The sequence below is a fragment of the Mixophyes fleayi genome, chromosome 3 (genome assembly GCF_038048845.1).
Source record: "Mixophyes fleayi isolate aMixFle1 chromosome 3, aMixFle1.hap1, whole genome shotgun sequence".
In the NCBI taxonomy this organism is placed as follows: Eukaryota; Metazoa; Chordata; class Amphibia; order Anura; family Limnodynastidae; genus Mixophyes; species Mixophyes fleayi.
This window is the reverse complement of record NC_134404.1, coordinates 308,669,168-308,690,511: the sequence shown is the minus strand read 5'-3', so window position 1 is coordinate 308,690,511 and position 21,344 is coordinate 308,669,168. Positions and strand designations below refer to the sequence as shown.

Below are 21,344 nucleotides of genomic sequence, written 5' to 3'. Positions count from 1 at the left end.
ATCTTGACTGAAATTGGCAAAACTTGCCAACACTTTACTAGGTCGTCCTTTGCATTAATTGCCAGTTTATGTAATTATTTCCCCTGTCACCTCTGCAGAACGGACAACCCTCTTCTGAAACCAGCTTTCCGTTCACCCATGGTGAAAGACAAGAGTATCTGGATGACCAAGCTAAGCGCAGGCCTCTTCCTAAACATCGTATTATGACCAATGGACACTCCTCTCTACAAAGAGATGGACCAGGCTCATTCCTTTTGGATCTTCCAAACTTTCCAGACCTGTCCAAGGCTGATATTAATGGACAAAATCCAAACATTCAGGTAAATTGTACTGCTTTTTCTGTTTGGATATTGTGGAATAAAGTAGTGTCTATATTTGTTTTGTGTTTTTGGGGCAAACGGCTTGTTCAGTCACTGACTATCCTTTTACAGCCTTCCTTTAATGTTTATCTGCTCCACATGTAGCCAATGGGCGAGTGGGAGTCTCAGGAGCTTTGTTGCCGATGACCTAAAATAAGGGTGGGTGAATTTAAACTGGAAATGGTCAATAACCTGTTAACATGTAATATCTTCAGAAGCCTAGGAATGAGGGTTTGTACGTCTGTCTACCATAAATGCTGTTTGCTTGTTTATCGCTGGGATTCGATGAGGGGTTTGAAGAGGGGCGAGGATTCAGTACATAGACTAGTACGTCTAGCCTGCTTGTTGGTTGTTTTTTGGGGGGTTTTTTTTGTGTAGAAGTAGATCAATCCGTCAAACACAATAGCTGCTTCTTGCTTTATGCAAAACTCCTAAACAGGCTACGGTAGTAATTAACGTATAGCAGGGGTCGTCTTGAATTTTGTTGAGTGAGTGTAGAGTATGCTCCAGCACCACCAAACTGTTATGGGAGAACCTACTGTTTGGGTTACGAAAGTAATTTGTGACCCTCTTATGGATTCAAGAGGTACTTGCGTGGCGACCGAAAAAACATGTTGCTCATTTCTGGTCTCCGTATTGTAGATATATATACTACAGTTCAGTAAAGGTTGATTTGGTCTTGTGGTATAGCTATTTTTAATTTCTTTGACTTATCTAATTTGGAGACTAAAAATAGAAAATCAACTGAGATTTTGCCAAACTTCTAACCTGGCTTTGTATACCCGAGACTTTCCCTGTTGAGCTTCAAGCCTGTTTCCAAATAGATAAAGAATGACTGGAAAACTTTTCAAATGTCAGTCAGTCTGGGATTAAGGGTCTGTTACTAAACCTAAACATGAAAGAAATAGGTGTTGGCTATCTAACATCATTCTTAACTTCTGCCAAATTGTTGCACCAAATAGTATTGAGAATCTGGTTAGTCAACCTCTGGCATTGGAAAGGTGAACTGGTAGTGGCTGCTAATGCATACTTACCAACCTTTTTAAAGTTCTATCCGGGAGATCCCAGGCAGGGGGGGCGTGGAGGACGTGAGGGGCGGGGGCGCAATGAATCTCGTCATTTTGGCCCTGCGACAAAATGCTGTTTATCTCGGGCGGGGCTAAAATGACCCGATTCACCACGAATCGCGTCACTTTGACGGCAAGAGGCCATTTGCAGGTTATTTGCCTGCTCTCCCGGGAGTCCTGGAGATCTACCCAAATTTCGGGAGTTTCCCGGACATTCCGGGAGAGTTGGCAAGTATGTGCTAATGCCTTAGTGAATTGGTCGACTATAATGTTGTAAATGTTGGTTCAGCCACAAACTGGCTTCTTTCATTGTGTATAGGAAAAGCACGCATTTGAAATGTCCAAGTTACAAGTTTGCGAGGTTTGTTTTGTCTTTTCCTGTCCTGTGTAATGTGCATTCAGAGGTTTGCTGTATTCTCTTCTGGTCTATGATCATGGATCGGTTTGTCTTAATGCTGTACTGAAATTTCATGGATACCGGACAGAATACATGTTTACTTTTGGTGACGTCTGTAACAGATCGTTTGTGATCTGTGTGGGAAACTAGTTACAACAGCTGTCTTGAGTCTGCTCGCAATACATTGCACACTGCAAAAAAAAGGTTAATACAAGTAGAATGGTGTGTGGAACATCTTTATGCTAACATAAGCATGTCTCGTTTCTTATCTAGCTTTTAATTTTGAAAATGAGCAGCTGATTCTGTCTCTCAAAGAGATGGTGAATTTGTAACAGCTGTATCAGCACCATGTAATCTACAAAAGACATCTCTTGGGTTTGTTTGTTTTTTATTTTTATATATATCGAGCCAAGTTATTTGATTGGTGGTCCTTGGTTCATATAAAATATATGTAGTGTGTATAGTGATGTGTTAATAAAACAATCTCTACAGGTTTTTTTTAGTTGTCTTCCTATCATATCCTGGCTGAATTATGGACCAATATTCCCCAAGAACATAACCATCCGTTATTTATATAGTGCCACGAATTCCACAGCGCTGTACTGAGAGCTCACTCACATCAGTCTCTGCCCCATTGGAGCTTACAGTTTTTGGGTGTGGGAGGAAACCCACACAAATACTGGGAGTACATACAAGCTCCACACAAATAAGGCCATAGTTGGGAATCAAACTCATGACCCCAGTGCGGTGAGGCAGAAGTGCTAACCACTAAGCCATTGTGCTGCCAGCTGCTGATCTGGCCCAGTGCTGTTAACCTACAGGATCTAAGTCCTGCCATCCGTAAAATCAAACTGCATTGATGCTAAATAATATTTTGTCTGGAAGATGGTGTCTCCTCTCTCTTATTTGCATAAAGGAGCCACTGGCTTTAAGTACATTGTTGCATTAAAATTTCCATCTTGATAAATGTGGCCTTTTTAACCCCCAGCCCCCCCAATCCTTGTGTACATGTTAAGATTTGCACAAAGTAATCATTCTCCTTACCAAGCTATACTAGGACTTACTGGGAACACAGAGGCTAAAGAGTAGACTGAGTACAATTTTAAGAGCCCGCTCTAAATACAGATGTTAACAATTTCAATGTCTTGTTTTGAGTGCAATTTCCTACCTTTAATAATGTACACAGTTATTTCAGTAATGCCTGTAATTTCTTTAATCGGGTCAGTTTATCTTGAATGAGAATAAAGTGGGTTATTTCTAAATGTCATTTTAGTTGGTTCACAAATTTGTGCAAGTTCCAAAACTGCTTCAGATTGTATTGTACTGCAGGCTGGGGGAAGGGAACGAACACCTCCGAACGTTTGCAAATTACTAGATGTGTAAAAACTCTGCATACCACCTATATTGTAACTGCTCTAGATAACTTTCTCCATTCATATAGTTTTGTTTATTGTAACTAGTGTTATTTTATCACAAGCCATGTCAATTGTTCTTTGGTCATAACTTTAATGATTTACCCAGTATATGGTTTTTTTTTTTATCACACAAGACATAAGTTTTGTTAGAAAGGTCCGATATCTGTCTGGGAAATATCGGCCCTGCCTGTTGCACCCATGTGATCATTACTTTTAACACATAATATAGCACCGAAATTCAAAATTCTGCTGCTACCTGTTAGTCACCTGATCTTCTGGAATTTGGGGAATGGGGTTTTTACAATTAAATATTACTATGGGCTGACTCTTTATTTTAGAATTAAGGTTCAATTTATTTTTTGAACACTGATTATACTTCTGTATCTTTGGGCTGAGGTAAAGTGCATTAATAGTTATAGATCAGTGAAACAGTGGTCAAATTATCGAAAAACATGGATGAACACTTGCTTACATTTAGGTATCTCTTGAGGAGAAAAAAAAACCCCATCTCTCGGACATTGAAATATGTATTTATCAAACAAAGGTTGTCCAGTGTAATATGACTTCAGCAATTCATGAGAGAACATTCCCACTTGTTCAGATTTCAGTCAATTTTACAATGCAATTTCAAAATGATTTGAGAATTTTATTGGAATGCAGTGTAACACTTATTGTGTGTTTTTGTTTTTTTTTTGTTTTTTTTTTTGTAATTAGACATTTATTGAATATGTAAGTAATTATTAATCTTTCTAGTAAATTTGAAAGGAAATGTTCACTTGCTCAACTGCACTATTTAATACTAACCCCCCCTCCCCCCAAACATCTATCACAGTCTGATGCCAGTGATGGTCTCTGTCCTTTTTTTAATGTATTTTTAATATAGAGCTCCAGTGCCTTGCAAAAGTATACAGACCTTTGGCACATTCTACTTTTATTGAATAACAAATACTCCACTGAAATATTATTATGATATAGACTATTTAACATGAAACAATGTCCCAAAAAGTATTCCTTTTAAAGGCGCTAGCGTTCAATAACTGGGACTGTAGTAAAGATGTCCCAGTACCCATATTAAGAGCTTTGTATTATATTGGCCATTATGGGTGGGTGGCACAATAGAAGCCGTTACTCAAAATGTAACCTATAAAAGAACATCTAGAGCAGTGTTGGCTAACCTGTGACACTCCAGTTGTTGTGAAACTACAAGTCCCAGCATGCTTTGCCAATATATAGCAGCTTATTGCTGGAAGGGTATACTGGGACTTGTAGTTTCACAACACCTGGAGTGTCACAGGTTAGCCAACACTGATCTAGAGTTTCCCCACATGGTAACTGGGGCACCCATGCTTTTTGGCCAAGTGTTTGTGGTCAGATGAGACAGACGGAGACAGACCGCGTTTGACAAAAATTCTAAACTGTGTGTGTGTGTAGCCCAAATCTATCAATGCCCTTATCTCAAAAACATCTTGCCTATATTGAATTATGGGAGTTCTAACATTATGCTATGGGCAGTGGCGGACTGGCCAATGTGTCAGCTTGCCCTATGGCAAGTGGGCCCCCTTCAACATTAGACAATATGCTAAAAATGTTAATGACCTTTTAATAGCTTGAAAATATAATAGAAGATCCAATATTACTATATGCAACTAAAATATATGTTGTATTACTATTTTAATATTTTTAAAAGATACTTTATATGTAAGAATATAATAAATAAATCTGAAAAAATAATTGAGTCAGGTTATGTAAGGCCGACACATACATTATACAGGGTCAGATCTTTACTATTGCGACTGTGCAATGAAGCTTAGCTGGGAATCCCAGCCCGGGATCATGACGTGTAGCCGGAGTCGACTTCGTATCGAGACATTACAAAGACAGCAAATATTTTTCATTGCCTCAACCTCAGTTTGAGTGTGCTTCGTCTATTCAAATTAATTCAACACAAGATAATTCATCCATCAATCAGTTTAGCATTATTATTCCATATGTGCTGTGTGTGTTATCTGTGAGCGACTACTTTCAGTTGTGCCAAGTAATGATGGTGCAGGACAGGGACTTTTTGATCTATTGACTGAAACATTACAGCATCTTAAAATTGATCCCAAAAATGTTTAACTGATAGTACAGATGTAGCTACAAGCTCCCATGGTCAATATAATGGTTTACACAGTAAAATTACTGATATGGCTGATCAACACGTTCACATATGGTGCTATGCCCATGTCTTGAATTTGGTGATAACTGAAACGCCAAAATGTTGCGTGCCTGCAGTTTTTATTTTCACGTTGCTCCAAAATTTAGCAACTGTTGGGAAAATATCAAACGAGAATGGCCGTATGGATAGAAGTTGTTGGAAAACATCTAGGGAAAGAGAGAAAAATAAACGATTAAAGCTAATTGGTGAGAAAAGATGGTAAGGAAAATCCAATACAGCAACAACTATATTTGGACATTTTGATGATGCTGCTGTCAGTACTTTTATAAATTTATTGACATGCCTATCAATGATACAAGAGTCAGAAAAGTTTGATTCAAAAACAAAGCAAGAAGCACATTTTTTCCTTAAGTCTTCTAAAGTTTGAAACAATATTGACAGCATTTAGTTACTTGGCTATATTTGAAAATACAGCCCTGTTATCGCGTTATTTACAGACAAGTGGTGTAGATATGTTTACTGCATGGAGCTTAGTAAATTCAGCTACAACAAAGTTGAAGGAACAGACAAGAACATTTGATAACGTTCATAGAAAGGCATTGGAAATGGACTCTTTGGAAACAACTTTGCCAGGTAAGCGGCAGAGGAAGAAGACTGTCAGATGAGCTTATACATGAAGGAAATTCCTCAGATCCTCTAGCTGATTTTGGAGTAAATGTGTTTAACCTAATAATGGACCACATTGTCCAGTCACTAGACTCACGCTTTGTACAAAACAAAAAGTTGAATAAAGATTTAAAACTATTGCATAGTAGATTTGAAGATGAAGCATTAGAAGGTATTATTAAACGGTCCCCACAAATCAGAAAAGATCAAGTAATATTGGAATTGTTTCCTTTTTGTTTTAAACTTTGCTGTATTAAAGCTATTGCTGAATGATGGTGAGAATATGGATTCCAGTTGCAACAAGTGTAAAATTTGTAGCACTTGCCAATCGTGTGTGTTACAAACATTTTGGCATCCAACAGACTTCATGACCAGGCATATGATAACCTTTCTGAACCTTATAAAGTCCTCTGCACACTAGCAGTTACTGAAGTCCAATGTGAGAGGACGTTTTCAAAGCTAAAGATTATACAGACAAGGCTAAGAAATCCACTGTCTGAGGAGAACTTGGAATCGTACCTGTTGATATCCATTGAAAAGGAATTGTTAGAGGAATTGGATGCAGAAGCAATTATTGAGATTCACATGATCATCTCGTGAATTCAAACGATTGCTCTTAATATAGTAGATTGCATGAAATATGCTTTTGAACTACCTGTTAATGTGTAAAATGTTCAGTACAAGCAAACTATTAAAAAATATCCACCATTTATTTGAAATAAAAACAAAATAAAAATATTAACGCTCTGTATTTACGTTTAGTATCTACTGTATACTGCCAGTAATATGTACAATATATGTACACTGTAATAAAAAAAAATATACATTTATTTTGCAAACATTTTGATTGTACCTTTTTTTCCACTTATGTATTTTTTTTCGAAATTTGATTTTGTTCTTCTAAAAATTAAATGACATCCTCATAGTTGCAGGTGGGCCCTCTTTGTCTCCTAGCAACCAATATTTTTAGACCCAGCCCATCACTGCTATGGGGCTACATTTTAGGAGCTGGGAATATGGTTATCATGGAAGAAAGGATGGTACAAAATAGAGGGAAGTATTGCAAGAGAACCTTTTTCAGTCTCAAGTTTTGGTGAAACTTGATGTTTTCAGCAGCATAATCAAAGCTCTCATCTCCTTTCAAGTAAGAATCTGTGGCACAGTTTAAAAATTAGGTTGCGCAAGCATCACCAGATTAATCTGAACTGTCTGGATTAAGTCATAGGGCAAAAATCACTCCCAAACATTATGCACAGCAGTTGTATACGTAAAGCTGTTATTGCTACAGAAGTTAGCGCCGCAAACTATTAAAGTGTGGGTGTTAAATACAAAACGGTGCATTTTAAAAAATATCACAAACAACATTTCCGTGTCTGATTTGTTGCAAAGTAAAATTGGAGAATTGGTCAAGGCAAGGCACTGTACAGGACACATATTGCTGAATGGCAACGTAAACCGTACTGCTAAAAGCCAGTCTACACTGCTTGTTATCGAGTGTCTGCTGATTTTGGCTGCTAATTGGGATAAGCTGTTCACACAACTTTTAAACGTTGTTTTGGTTGGAGTTTACAAAGTTATGATACAATACATAGATCTACCTACTTGGGGTTCTGCATTCCTCTGATCTGGTGGGTCCCCTTAAAAGCATTTAATTGTCCATTGCAGCTCTTCTCTGCTGCTAAGAGAGTATAAAATACACAGCGGTGTTGTTGATGTCCCTACCCGTGAGGTTCCTTTTATCAAGCATTAAACCCCATGATGGAGAGGCATCAAAAACACTGCTGTTTGAAACAGACAAGCAGTAGAAGCAGAGGGGAGTACAGTCCTGAGCCATTTTGGAAACCCACCAAATCGGGGGTATGCCACACCACTGGTGAATAACCTGTACTAATCACCACTCACACACTACATTTTTCTCCTTTTGATGGATTGATTCCTTAATTGCACCCAGGAGCCAAATTCTACACCACAGTCCCAAGGAAATCTATAATTTGCAGTGCTTAGGCTGGCCACACAAGGGCTGATCCTGTCATGCCCCTTTTTTAGCATGATTGACATCTGATCAGAAGATAACTGCACATACATGCAAATAACGATAATCTACATTAATATTCTGAACACCTTTAACAAGATGTCCAATAATCTATCCATTTAGTGGCCATCATGGTCATTTCTCAGGCCACTCCCACTCCAGTATCAAGTAGTCTGTCAGCTAGGATATAGCAGTTGAGTTTTGATGACCTTAAATAGATTTATACATGCACCTAACTTTTAAGGGGTCTGTTTGTTTAATATATGGCAATAGGTTACTATAGAAAATCAACCCTAATGCAATCCTTTATTAAAATCTCGCTGAGGCAGCTGAGTAACTGTGCAGTATGAGTTACCTGATTGCTTCACCTGGCCAGTCTGAGGGTATATGCATGCACAGTGGCACTGAAAGCCCAGACTGGTTTCCACTCATTAAAAGATTATATTGTAAAAAAAATAGATTAAAAATAATTAGCTGTTTAAGAAAAAAAATGAAGAAAAAAATACATTTTTTTCCGAATATTTTTTTTGTTAATTTTCTACTGTAATTTCCATCCTGAGATGACTATAACAGAAGAAGGATTTTGGCGTTACTTTTACAGCTGAAATCCTTCTTAAATAGGTTTCCCCAAACATTGCATGTGGCTGCTCTCACTGGCAGTGATCCCTTGATATAATGGGCGAGGCCGATCTCTGAAAAAAGATTGCTTCTTTTTTTTTTCTCCCTATAAGAACTAAACCCCCTTAGAGTGACAAACTAAATGTCAAAAGTTTTTAACCAGCTAGAACACGATCAAGAAGGTATCTTTGGCTCCCCATCAGAGGTTGAAGGAACACTCTCTTTAAATTGTCAGCATTTGGCAGCAAGTGAATTAAATTATACAGGACTTGTTTTTGCTCTCAGCCGTACAAATCCCAAACCATATTCTTTAATGATAACTCCCCAAAACGGAAGTATTAACCTGCTACGTCTGCTTTTTGTGATATCCTAAACCTTGTTTTATTGGTAAGAGGACTGTCTGGCCTCTAGGTGTATGAGTAGATATATTAAAAATCTTGGGTTTAAAGCAGATGTTACTGTCCTTGAATTTGCCGGTATTTCAGAACATCTGTGCAGCATATGTACGTTCCCAGCACTAAAGCAGTGCTTAATCCATAAGGCGTAAACGTGACACTGTGTATGTTTTAACAAAGTATTTATTAAAATTAGAAATGTTACATAGAGTGTAATAGGTTTTGGACACCACAGTGCAGATCAAGGTGTAATGCCCCAAAATTAAAAAAAAAAAAAAAAAAAAAAGGTTTTAATAAAATGCCTTTTTTTAGAATAACCTGAAATAGAACTGCTTCTGAAGATCTTTGGATTCTGAGTTCCCCCCTCCTTAAATATACCATCAGACCATCCTAGTCTAGTCACACACCATCATCTTTCATTTCAGGGTAAAGATGGAAATTATTTTATACTGTGCCAGGTGGTTTATGTCTTAAACTGTACCTGTTGCCACAGAGTAATTGGCCACCTTTTGGACCTTTTTTGGAGGGCAAATAGTATTTTGCATCACAACTGTGGGGGAAGAGGTGGATTGGGGTCGGAAACTCACTGGTCTCCTGGATGTTCAAGGAGCATAGACAAGCATGTGCCATAGTAGAATTAGCCACTATGTGGACCTTACCAATATTCATTAGGAACTGGTGATACCACTGAGCTGATGTGCTTCCTGCCTCTTTTCATAGGCTGCTTTCTCATGAACATTGATTTAGTTCACAAACTGCCGCTTCCGTTGTGTTGATGATGGGCATAGTAAACTACATTTTTTAAAAATATACCTTTTGGCATTTGTTGGTGTGAATCACATGAGTACAACCTACATTGATATGATTTAATATCTAGCCTGGTCAATGAAACATTTGTGGATTGTATCCACTAAAAGGGTTTATTTATGTTGAAAGTAGATAAGCTGTCAAATTTGGTGTATTACAGCTTTGTTGGCCATGTGTATTTAGCTCTGTACAGTTGAGGCCTATTTATTAAACCATAAATCATGCAGAAATTGCTTTTTTTTTGTATGCTTCAGGCATTTTAAAGTATCTGTTGTATCTAACAAAACCCTAACACATTTGATATCATAGATATCTCCTGCATTAGCCTAAATATTGCATTAATTGCATTGTCCCCATTATTTTTTCACTTTCTTCGGATACCTCTCTGCAGCCTTCTTGCTCTCCCTTCCGTTATTTAATATAAAATGGCTCTGCAATAAAGACTCCCGGTCAGAACCCTATCGGACGTGATAAGGGATGATACTGAAGGGGGTGCAGCCATTTGTAAATAGGCCCCATATAATGTGCACATTATGTTACATATATTGAGTTGTTGTTGTTAATTTTTGTGCAGTTTATTTTATGACTACTGGCAGGGCTGGCTAAGCATAGTTACTGTTGTAAACTAAACTTGCCTCTCACCTTTCTTAATTTCTCAGGTGACTATTGAAGTAGTTGATGGCACAGACACAGAGCCAGACAATGAAATGCAAAAGGAAAACAAGCCCAGCTGGCCTGTTCCATCACCTGACTGGAGGAATTGGTGGCAGAGGTCATCAACGTTACCCAGGATAAATTATGGAGGCCAGGATTACAAATATGACAGTACGACTGAGGATAGCAACTTCTTAAACCCTCTTGGTGGCTGGAACAGACAAGTGCCCAGTCACCGTACGTTTGATCTTAAAGAACAGCCAGAGTATGGTAAGTCCACAATACACAGCTCATCTGTTCAGGCTGAACACAAAACAAGGATCTGTGTTTAAAAAAAAACAAAACCTAAAAACAAAAAAGCAGTCCCTTTCCTATTAGAAGACGAGTGGGGGATTTGCATTTAAATTAAAAACATTTTTATGCATATTACATGAAGTTCTTGCCATTGATTCTTATTTTCTGGTTTTTAGCTTAGTTTATACTTATTAGGTAGTTAAAAAGAAAAACTGCATTACAAAAAAATGTAGTAAACATGACATGATGGTGATTGTAGTGCTTCAGGGTGTGTTCACAGTGTAGGGCTACGAATACACTACAAGAAAATTCTCCCGATCCGGTAGTTTCACCAATTTTAGCAACCACAACAAAAAAAGTCCCAATCGGCATGCTGATTCCCGTGTACACACTATAACTATATTATAATATGTGCTCTTCATCTGTCCTTTGATTTGACACTTGTCAGCAAGTGAGCAGGTGGTCTGTGCGGTCAGGCGGTCTGTGCTGTCGGGGTTCAAGTGAGGCTGTGTTGTCAATGTATTAGTGTATTGGTGCATCTTGGGTAGGAACAGTGCAGACAAGGACGTAACAGCTGCAGTGAGATGACAGTGGACACATATTAAAATAAGACCTGTCACATGGAGATCCACCATTGGCCGTGTAAGTGCATACATACTGCAGGACTGGAAGATGATTGGAAGGTGATTGGTCGTACTGTTTAAATATTTTCCGACCAATCAAATGAAACTATGATCAGCATTTTGGGATGACTTTAGATCATCATGTAGGTATACACACTCGCACGATACGGTTGGATGTCGGCTGATTTGCACGATTATTGGCCAAGAATGCTCCAGTGGGTACCTAGTCTATCTTACAATCCTGTTGTCAACCTTTTCACAAAATTAGTCGTCCTGTAGTGTTATTCCACAGCCTTGCAGAGCAAATGTCTGCGGTGTATGAGAAGATAACAAGTTGTTGGGGAAGCAATTCTGCCCAAACATTTTAAAGCTGTAACTTAAATAGCTTGTTTTTGTATTGATACATTCACAAAAAAATAATCCATATATTTTTAATGTGTTGTATACTTTACCCTGTGAAAACCCTTGTAGACTGCAAACATTAGTTTATATTCCTTAAAGCTAGTTGCTATACTTAAAGTAATAGACAGATAGTTGTTGAATAAACATTTTAAGTCCCTATTCCAAAGAGCAATAGGCAGCCTGATAACTGATCTGTTGGGAGCCATTATTCTGCTTCTGCTTCTGTTTAGGAAATGTGGTCTGCTAACTGCGTAAAGCAATATACATTACTCTATTGAGTTTTTAAGTTCTAAAATAACTGGTATAAAAACTGCAAAATGTAATTCCTGCTATTTTGTTCCTGAGTTGATGCAGTGCACTTGGTTTAGTAACCATTTTACAGTAACTTTGTTTACATTCTGGTTTTTATTCCTAGATTATGCTGATGGAGAGGGAGACTGGAGCACCTGGTCTGTTTGTAGTGTCACATGCGGCAGCGGGAACCAGAAACGTACCAGGTCTTGTGGATATGCCTGTACAGCCACAGAGTCTAGGACGTGTGATATGCCAAATTGTCCAGGTGTGTAAATGTATTCGGGCCACAAAACAACCTTGTTGTTTTATCACCACCTCAAAACCACCCTGAAAATATCAGGGGTACAGCTTTAAAAGTTGGGTGTTCTGTGGAAAGTTATGGTTTATATAATGACTACCATTCTTTTTTTATTCTCTTTTAAAATGTATTAATTTGGCCAGTACGCAAGGTGACTGCAAAACACCTGGAGAATGTACTGGCAGATTTTTGGCTCCCAAAATACATTCCTGACCGTTCGATAATACATTTCTTACATACTGCTTTCTCCTGCAAAACAAGAATACCAGAATACAAGCTCATGATGCAGTATAACTAGCCTGTTATTGATTGCTGCTTTAGAAAAGATATTTCATCGTAAAGACGTAGCAATCTGCTAAACCATATTGGTTACTGATGCATTTAATCTCATCATTTATTTTTAAAATTGCTTATCGCAGCAAATTGCCAATAAAATGTTGCCTAGGTAGCTGAGTAATACTGGGCCAGAGTGGTAAGGGTTAACTGGTGGCAAGTATGGGGGGGGGGGTAGTTATATGCACATGCGTGACCCGGGTACATGTACTGCTGTGATCCTTGTTTTATAGGCTTCCTCATGTAAGAAGCCTGGTGAACCTTACCGGTGGCGCGGATTATCATCGGCAATAGCAGTACGGATGCTGGCAGTATCCTCATGTATAGGGCAAAGCCCTATCGACTGCAACAAAAAAAACAAAACATTTCTCTGGAAATTAGACTTTTTGCCCTTTCTTAAATATACCTAAATCTGTCAGAGCACTAAATGTAAAGCATAAATGTTCCTATATTAAGTAGCTAGCATGCAATTCATTTGTTTCCACATGTGTAGAGATCTCCATTTAAAGTTGCATAATCTTGTTATAGAACTCCACATTCGGTGCATTGGCAGTAAAATAGACATTTGGAATAACAATCAAAATCATAATTCAGCTCTGATTTTTGCTGAGTGTATATATCTGTAGTACTGTAGGTATAAAATTAGCGAGTTGTCATTAAGGCATTGTTAGCTTTACCTTGTTTTGCATTTCTTTACAGTGCACGTTTCATGCTTTCCTAAAATTCTTGCCATACATTTTTATTTTCCACTTAAACCACCTTCCTTCCCTAATCTATCATCAGTTATTTATATAGCGCCACTGATTCCGCAGCGCTGTACAGAGAACTCACTCACATCAGTCCCTGCCCCACTGGATCTTACAGTCTAAATTCCCTAACATACACACAAGGAGAGAAACTAGGGTCAATTTGATAGCAGCCAATTAGCCTACTAGTATGTTTTTGGAGTGTGGGATGTAAACCGGAGCACCCGGAGGAAACCCACGCAAACACGGGGAGAACGTACAAACTTCACACAGATAAGGCCATGATCGGGAATCAAACTCATGAGCCCAGTGCTGTGAGGCAGAAGTGCTAACCACTAAGTCACACTATCTAAATAGAACAATCTAAAGATTTAAACAAACCCTTGGCCTTGCTGCAGGTTGGATTGTTCATTTTGGTGAGAGTAACTCTCCTCCACAGATGTCCCCCTTGGCTTCTGCTGGCATAATTGCTGGAATTGGAGGACAGAAATGTTGCTCAATCTAACAAGTAAAAGTAGTCTTTTTAAAGCTTTACAATGCAAGACATCCATAGAAGTGAAACCTTAAATGGTCACTGTATCTTGAGGTGTCTGGTTGCCATTTTCATCTTGCTAATTTGGTACCCGTATCTAACTTGTACAGAACAAGTGACAAGATGATAGAACACCTTTTTTTATGCCTTTCCTGATATTTATTTTTTTGTGTCCCTCTATCACAAGAAATGGGTACCAAGCATAGTTACTAAATGTCAAACCCATCCTGGGGCCCCATTTCTTCTGCAAACCTTGAAGTAGGCTTAACTTTCTTAAATGCTCATATGTAAATATAAATGTAATGTATGTTACTGTTCACATATCCCAAATGCGAAGTGGTAATAACCAGGTTCAGGTGAGCAGATTCTAAGCAGAAGAGTGTTTCCAGTACCCATAGGGCCAATCAAAGGGTTTCACAGTAATAGTTCATGGGAGAGGTAGCAAAGACCTCGCCACAATCTGATACTATTGGGCCATTGCGCGCCTCCCCTGCTTACAAAATATCACTGCCAAACGCTGAGGAGCTAGTAACCAGCAGGATACTGAGGGGGAGGCATGTGGTCTCCTCTCCCATGACCAGTCTCCAGGGGAGTGCTGGCAAATTTTTGCCTGGGGGCAATGGTCAACTTGGCAGCCTATTGGGTAAAAGTGAAAGAAAACAAAATGCAGTTGACCCAGCCCAAGGTAGCCCACTAAGGGACTGGCCCAGGGAGCATATGCCCCGGAGCCCTGCCAGCCTCCCAGCAGATGAGCACAGTCCATCTCACCCTACTGGCATTGGAGCTCTGCTGGGTATATTGTAGGAATCAGAGCATGGGATGGAGTGAGGTATTTGAGACATCCTGGCTGAGGATTATGGTTACCACTGGACTAGTTCCACTGGGAAGGTCATTGAGATAGGGCTTATCCAGTAGTCTGCTCAATCAGTTCTAGCCTGGTGTCAGTCTACCGAAAGTGGGGAGACGCCAGAACTGAACCACTGTCATATTGGTTAGGCAGCAACCCCAGGTACACTAGTGGTGGGCCATCCGCTATAATTACCAGAGGCACCAGTAACTGTATCTGTACATCAGCTGTATGTTGTAATAAAACAAAATCCTCATGCTGGTCTCAATTGGTACCTAAAATGTGCAGAAAGGATTTCCGAAATGAAATATTGTTATATAATGTTACATCATAACCTGCCTAGGTGTGGGCTCGTACCCATGCTACAGTACCTAGGGGAGCTGATTACATAGTTTCTGTATAAAATCCAAAATGGGAAGAGTATATGGATTTATTCAGCCATTTTGTTTGCATAACCTTCGGAGCACAGGTGGCTTCTGGTGATTATATTTTTATACAGCAGCAGGCATATAATGAAGGATTTAGAATAACATTTATATTTTATTTGTTCACTTAAAGTCCAGTACCACTTAATTCCTTTCAAATAACTCATTTTTGGCAGTTATGGGTGTTTCCTAAAGTTGGTAAGAAAAAGTGTAGCATTTCATAACCAATGAGGTGTTTGTAATGAAATGTCTGTGTGGTCCCTGAGCCTCTCAGCTTTTTACAAAGCTGCCATTTCCAGCACAATACATTTACAGTAACTATGATTTTTATGGCTCACAGGAAGCTGGGTTAAGATTAATTTTTATACGAATACACATTTTGCTGTCTTTGGCTAATGATTGAACAAGTCTGGGTACAATTAAGCAGTGCTAAACTTCAGAACGCCAATTACAAGGACAGAATTGTGTTGGTGTCTCTTTGTGACTGGCTTCAACACAAACATAACAACATTGGCATAACTGGAAACTTCCCATGAGCCTCTTCACTACATTGCAGTCTACTCTACTGTAGAATGTGCCACTTTTTATTTCTAAGTTACAAAAAAAGGCACTTTGGCAACACATCCATGAGATTAATTAGGTGAGGATACTGGATTCCCTTTTAAAAACACAAAAAACATAAGTATTGAGGCTTAATTCTTTTTTTTATATTGTTCCAGGCCACAATGTGCATATAGGCAACGTGTACATTAGGGCTTATTTTATGTAGTGCTCAAATATCACATGAGCAGCATGGTGGTTCAGTGGTTAGCACTTCTGCCTCACGCCACTGGGGTCATGAGTTCAATTCCCGACCATGGCCTTATCTGTGTGGAGTTTGTATGTTCTCTCCATGTTTGCGTAGGTTTCCTCCGGGTGCTCCGGTTTCTTCCCACAATCCAAAAACATACTAGTAGGTTAATTGGCTGCTATCAAATTGACCCTAGTCTCTCTCCTTGTGTGTGCGTGCTAGGGAATTTAGACTGTAAGATCCAATGGGGCATGGACTGATGTGAGTGAGTTCTCTGTACAGCGCTGCACAATTAGTGGCGCTATATAAATAACATGATGATGATGATGATGATGATGAATTTTTACTCCTTTAATGTTTTTGTTTTTTATTGGTCTAACTAGAACTAGACAGATCAACATTCAAATCAGGTTGTCAGGACATTCAGCACAAGTTCTTGTTCCATTTTTATTATTGCACAGTTAGTGCCGCCACATGAACAATTTCCCCTTTCATAGGGGCAGATTCAATAGTAAAAATACTAATACCATTGCTACGGTAATTTTAACTTGCGGCTCACAGAGCTAGTTAGTCTTACTATCTCAGAATGACTTTAAAAATGATATAGGGCCTTCTAAGACGTGGAATACACTGTTGTGACCCGAATATAGTCATACCATTATGGCTGCAAATTTGTGTATTTTGCATTGCAAAAAGATATATGTACAACTCAAAATATTGTGTATACAGTTACATCAATATACACCCTAAGGCCCTAAGGCAGAGTAAAGATACGGCAGTCATCACCAGTTTGATTACTGCTATTTAAAAAAAAAAAAAAATTAAAACTGATTACCCTCCCATTAAAATAGCCAGCACCAGTGCAAGGACCTGGGCTTATTGCCACTGAAACAGGGGGATAATGAGCATTTGGACTGCTGAAAAGGCAGCAACTACTACCAGTCTATGCCAGGCTGTGCTGGTCGTACTATAACAGGGAGACCTGCATGTTGGAGGTGGGTACCAACGTACTGGTTTAAAGTGTTTAAATTCATGAAGTATATTTGGCAGGTAGGAATTTTAGTTCCACAATCGCCTACACAGATATTTCAAATACAATATTACAATACAAAATACGTACTCTCCTAAATCCTTTTAACCTTGGTGGTCAATTTGTATGCCATTTGTATAGAGAACAATTGGGTACATTCATTGACCACAAGGGGTCAATACACAAATAGCCAATCAGAGTGGTTTTCCCATGTGGCAAGGAGCTCTGATTGGCTGTTTGCATACTGCCCCTTTTATTCATTTGCGTTGCAGCTCCAATAGACGTAAACGCTTTTTGTACAAACGGTTTTTCTTATTGGATTACTTCAGAACAGAAGAAAAGATTCCATATGGATTTTGGAGAATAATAAACTGGAAAACAAAGGATTTGTGTATTGCAACATACAATGTCTGTTTTTTTGTTTTTGCATTGGGATTATTTAATTTTTTTACTATTGGGTAGATTTGTGTAACTGCATGTTCCAGCAGGCCTTGACTGTCGGATTGAACTGGTCACAATCCCTCCCATAGTCTGATGCTTATTGATGATTTGCAGGTGGGCCCCCGAATAAGTATTAACCAGCCCAGTGTATATAACTGGTGCTGATTAATGTCCAAGGTCATTATCCTGCATCCTGCCCACTTCCTAGTGAAGTGGGCAGGATGGGAGCCTCAATGATGCGATTCTCTGTGAATTGCTTCACGTTGGCCCCCTGCAATAAAATGTCGAGTTTGCCAAGCCCCGTCTCCCTCCATTAAACTTAAAAAGTAGGCAAGTGTGGATTATTTTAGGTGTTGCTCACGTATGCGTCTGTTTTTCTTGCATGTTTGTTAATTCTTTTCTTTTTGTTTGCGTTTTGGGGGTATTTAAAAAAATTTTTAACAGTGAAGATGCATCCTGATGATCAGCACATATCTTTACCCCAGGGCTACAGGAGCTGCAAATGATATGCCTCCTAAGAGGTGTATCTGGAGATGTGGCTTACTCTGCAAGTAACTTGCACGGTCTTGAGATAACACTCCAGGCAGAACGAAGTTCTGTGCATGTATAGCAAAATTAAGCAGACTTTTGAGGCCCGCAGTTGGTCTTGTGTCCAACTCTAAATCGGGTCCTCCGCTTTCAGTTTTGGTTCTTAGTTTATGCCCTTGTCAACTGTTTTTGATCAGAATCACTTGAAAATATTGTAAACATGCATGTGCCTTTTTTTTTTTTACCTTCAGGAATTGAAGACACCTTTAGAACGGCAGCAACAGAAGTGAGTCTTCTTGCAGGGAATGACGAGTTTAATGCTACAAAGTTGTTTGGTGTTGGTAAGTATTCTGTCTATTACATAAGCATGGGTCTTTTGAGATTCCATAATTCTGCTGTTATTTTGTTATACCTATTATAGTCACATGCATTTTTGTAAGTTTTCAGAGATGAGAATTTATTAGAGCAGATAAGGAAAACAAATGTATATCTTTTTTTTTTTTCTATTTCATTAACTACATCATGGTCATACATACAATAACATTGAACATAATTTATTACTATCCTAATTTATTAACTCCTTTACAAATTAACTTGCGTTGTTAAAGAAATTGAATAGAGCTAGGATGTGTTTTGTTGAGACACAAAGTTAAAACTCCTTGTTTTGAGTATGTGAACTTCAACTATTCACAAATGTCTAAACCATGCCTTTTTATATTGGGGTTTCATATTTTAAATATATTTTCTGTACTTTAACTCATTAATCCAGTAACTCCTGTACAGATCCATAAAATCTGGCAATATAGCAGCAAAAGTTCCCCCTGATTAATGCCTGTCTCACTGTGCCTAATGGAACGGGCACATGGGTGAATAAGTGGCAAACTACTGTATGTGTTGGAGATGTGAATGCTACATCTGCCACATAGGGGGAGGGTTTGTGCCAACTGTCCCTGTAATGTATTAGCGAATGCTGTAGTACATATTATGTTGGCTTCTAAAGTATTGTGGCACTGAGAACACCCCCCTATCCAATTTAGAGTTGGTTAGCTAAATTTTGTGGTTTTGTTTTGGAAGACTGGCAGAGTATGTAGCATCAACCAAGGATCTGGCTAGGGAGAGTTGCACCTTAATTAAGCACTTTCCATGAAGTAACATCCTACAGTTTACGTGTCACAAATTGGGGAGATTTATTTAGGCAATCCTGTATGACACCAGCCACAGGATCTTTCTTTTTTTTTTTTTTCTAATGATGGTTAATTATTGTGTGACATCGGTTGTAATGTTTGTATTTTTTTTATTTATTTTTATTTTAATTCTTCCCTAGATACTGACAGTTGTGAGCGGTGGATGAGTTGCAAAAGTGAATTCCTCAAAAAGTATATGCATAAAGTAGCAAATGACCTTCCAAGTTGTCCTTGTTCTTACCCAACGGAAGTAGCATACAGCACAGCTGACATATATGATCGTATTAAACGGAAGGAATTTCGTTGGAAGGATGCAAGTGGTCCAAAGGAGAAACTAGAGATTTACAAGCCAACGGCAAGATACTGCATACGATCAATGCTGTCTTTGGAGAGTACCACTCTAGCAGCACAACACTGCTGTTTTGACGACAGCATGCAAATAATAACACGGGGGAAAGGAGCAGGGACCCCCAATCTGATCAGCGTAGAGTTCTCCGCAGAGCTTCATTACAAGGTAGACATATTGCCTTGGATCATGTGCAAAGGTGACTGGAGTCGGTATAATGAGGTTCGCCCACCAAACAATGGACAAAAATGTACTGAAAACCCTTCAGAAGAAGACTATTTAAAACAGTTTCAAGAAGCTAGAGAATTTTAGACGCTTGCCGCAATGCAAAGAAATGCTACAGAAGTTGTGTGTTCATACGGTGGGGAAAAAGGGTTGCACGGTGTTAACACTAGTCTTGTGAATGGCCTCTTTGTGTGCCTTTAAGGCTAATGCTAAGCTTGCCATGATTTGTAACCAATGTACACTTCTGTATCTAGATTTGTATATGTGTGTAAATATATATTATATTACACACAAACTGAAAATTTTAATAGTCTTGATCCTGTGAATTATTTTTAAAATAATGCAGAGTTGCTTGACTCATACAATATATGAAGAAGCTGGAACTCCGTCTAGAAAGTATCTCAACATCTTCAATGAATGACTCTATATAAAGCTTCCCATCTCTGGATTCTTTTGGGAAACCGGTTTGGTTCTCCGTATCTTACTCGATATGACTTTCTGATAAAAACAACCTAGCAAAAATAAATAAATAAACAAGTGAAGGAAGAATAGCAGAAAATGGATCATTAGTTACAACTTAAAATGACCCCATAAAATTGTGAACCCTGCTCTTATGACAGAGTGATAGAAGACATGCTACCTTCTTTTATTTTTCGAAATGGACACCATGCTGAGACACAAGCGGGGAATTCAGGGTAGCTCCTTACATGTGACTTTTATTTTTCAGGGACTAAAAATATTAAGAAAAGTGGCACTTTCTCAAAAAGACAATATATATGATGTTTTGTCTTCATGTTTTACATTTTATCATGGTGGTTAGGGCTCACATGAAAATATATATATATTTTGTGTGGGCATGAACCAAATGCAATTTTTTAAGAAAAGATTATTTGAATAGTGTGTGTGGGGGTTCATTTGTTGTTGCTGTTTACAAATACTACAATATTTTTGTAAAGTATTTATTATGTTGTAGTTATATATCATGCATTGCGCATGTCTGTTATATTGTGGTTTATTTTATTTTAAATTTTTATTTTTTTGTCTTCTGGAATGTGATCACATATGTAGGACATGACCGTGAAATTTGAAGCTGGTCATCTTTTATCTGTCCTTGAAGAAGACAACTCTAAATAAATCCACCCAAAGGGAAAAAAATCAGCCTTGTTAATTTTTTTTTTTTTTTTTTTTTTTTATATTTTATACCAACTTTATCAAAAATATTTCAGTGTGCCTTTATCATCAGTTATTTGAAACTAAAATTCTATCAAATAGACATATTTGATAAAAATATTAACAAAATACCGGGACACTTCCCGAACTCCAGGTAGGTCTCCCAGACTCCCGCCCACTTACTAGTGAGATGGGGCCTCCATGAATTGTCAATTTAGCCCCACCCCCAGCAGCAAAATGACTCTATGGCAGCATTGCGACATGGAGG

General features: G+C 38.5%; 1 protein-coding gene across 1 annotated transcript in view; it reads left to right on the top strand.

The window, feature by feature from the left end:
• Positions 1-21,064, top strand: part of ISM1 (isthmin 1) — a 45,020-nt gene extending 23,956 nt beyond the window's left edge. The window contains exons 2-6 of the mRNA XM_075203956.1: positions 99-320; positions 10,574-10,838; positions 12,303-12,446; positions 18,403-18,492; positions 19,476-21,064. Coding sequence (XP_075060057.1) covers positions 99-320; positions 10,574-10,838; positions 12,303-12,446; positions 18,403-18,492; positions 19,476-19,993 — 1,239 coding nt within the window. The 3' untranslated portion in view covers positions 19,994-21,064. The remainder of the gene's footprint in view (positions 1-98; positions 321-10,573; positions 10,839-12,302; positions 12,447-18,402; positions 18,493-19,475) is intronic.
• Positions 21,065-21,344: the final 280 nt, after the last annotated feature.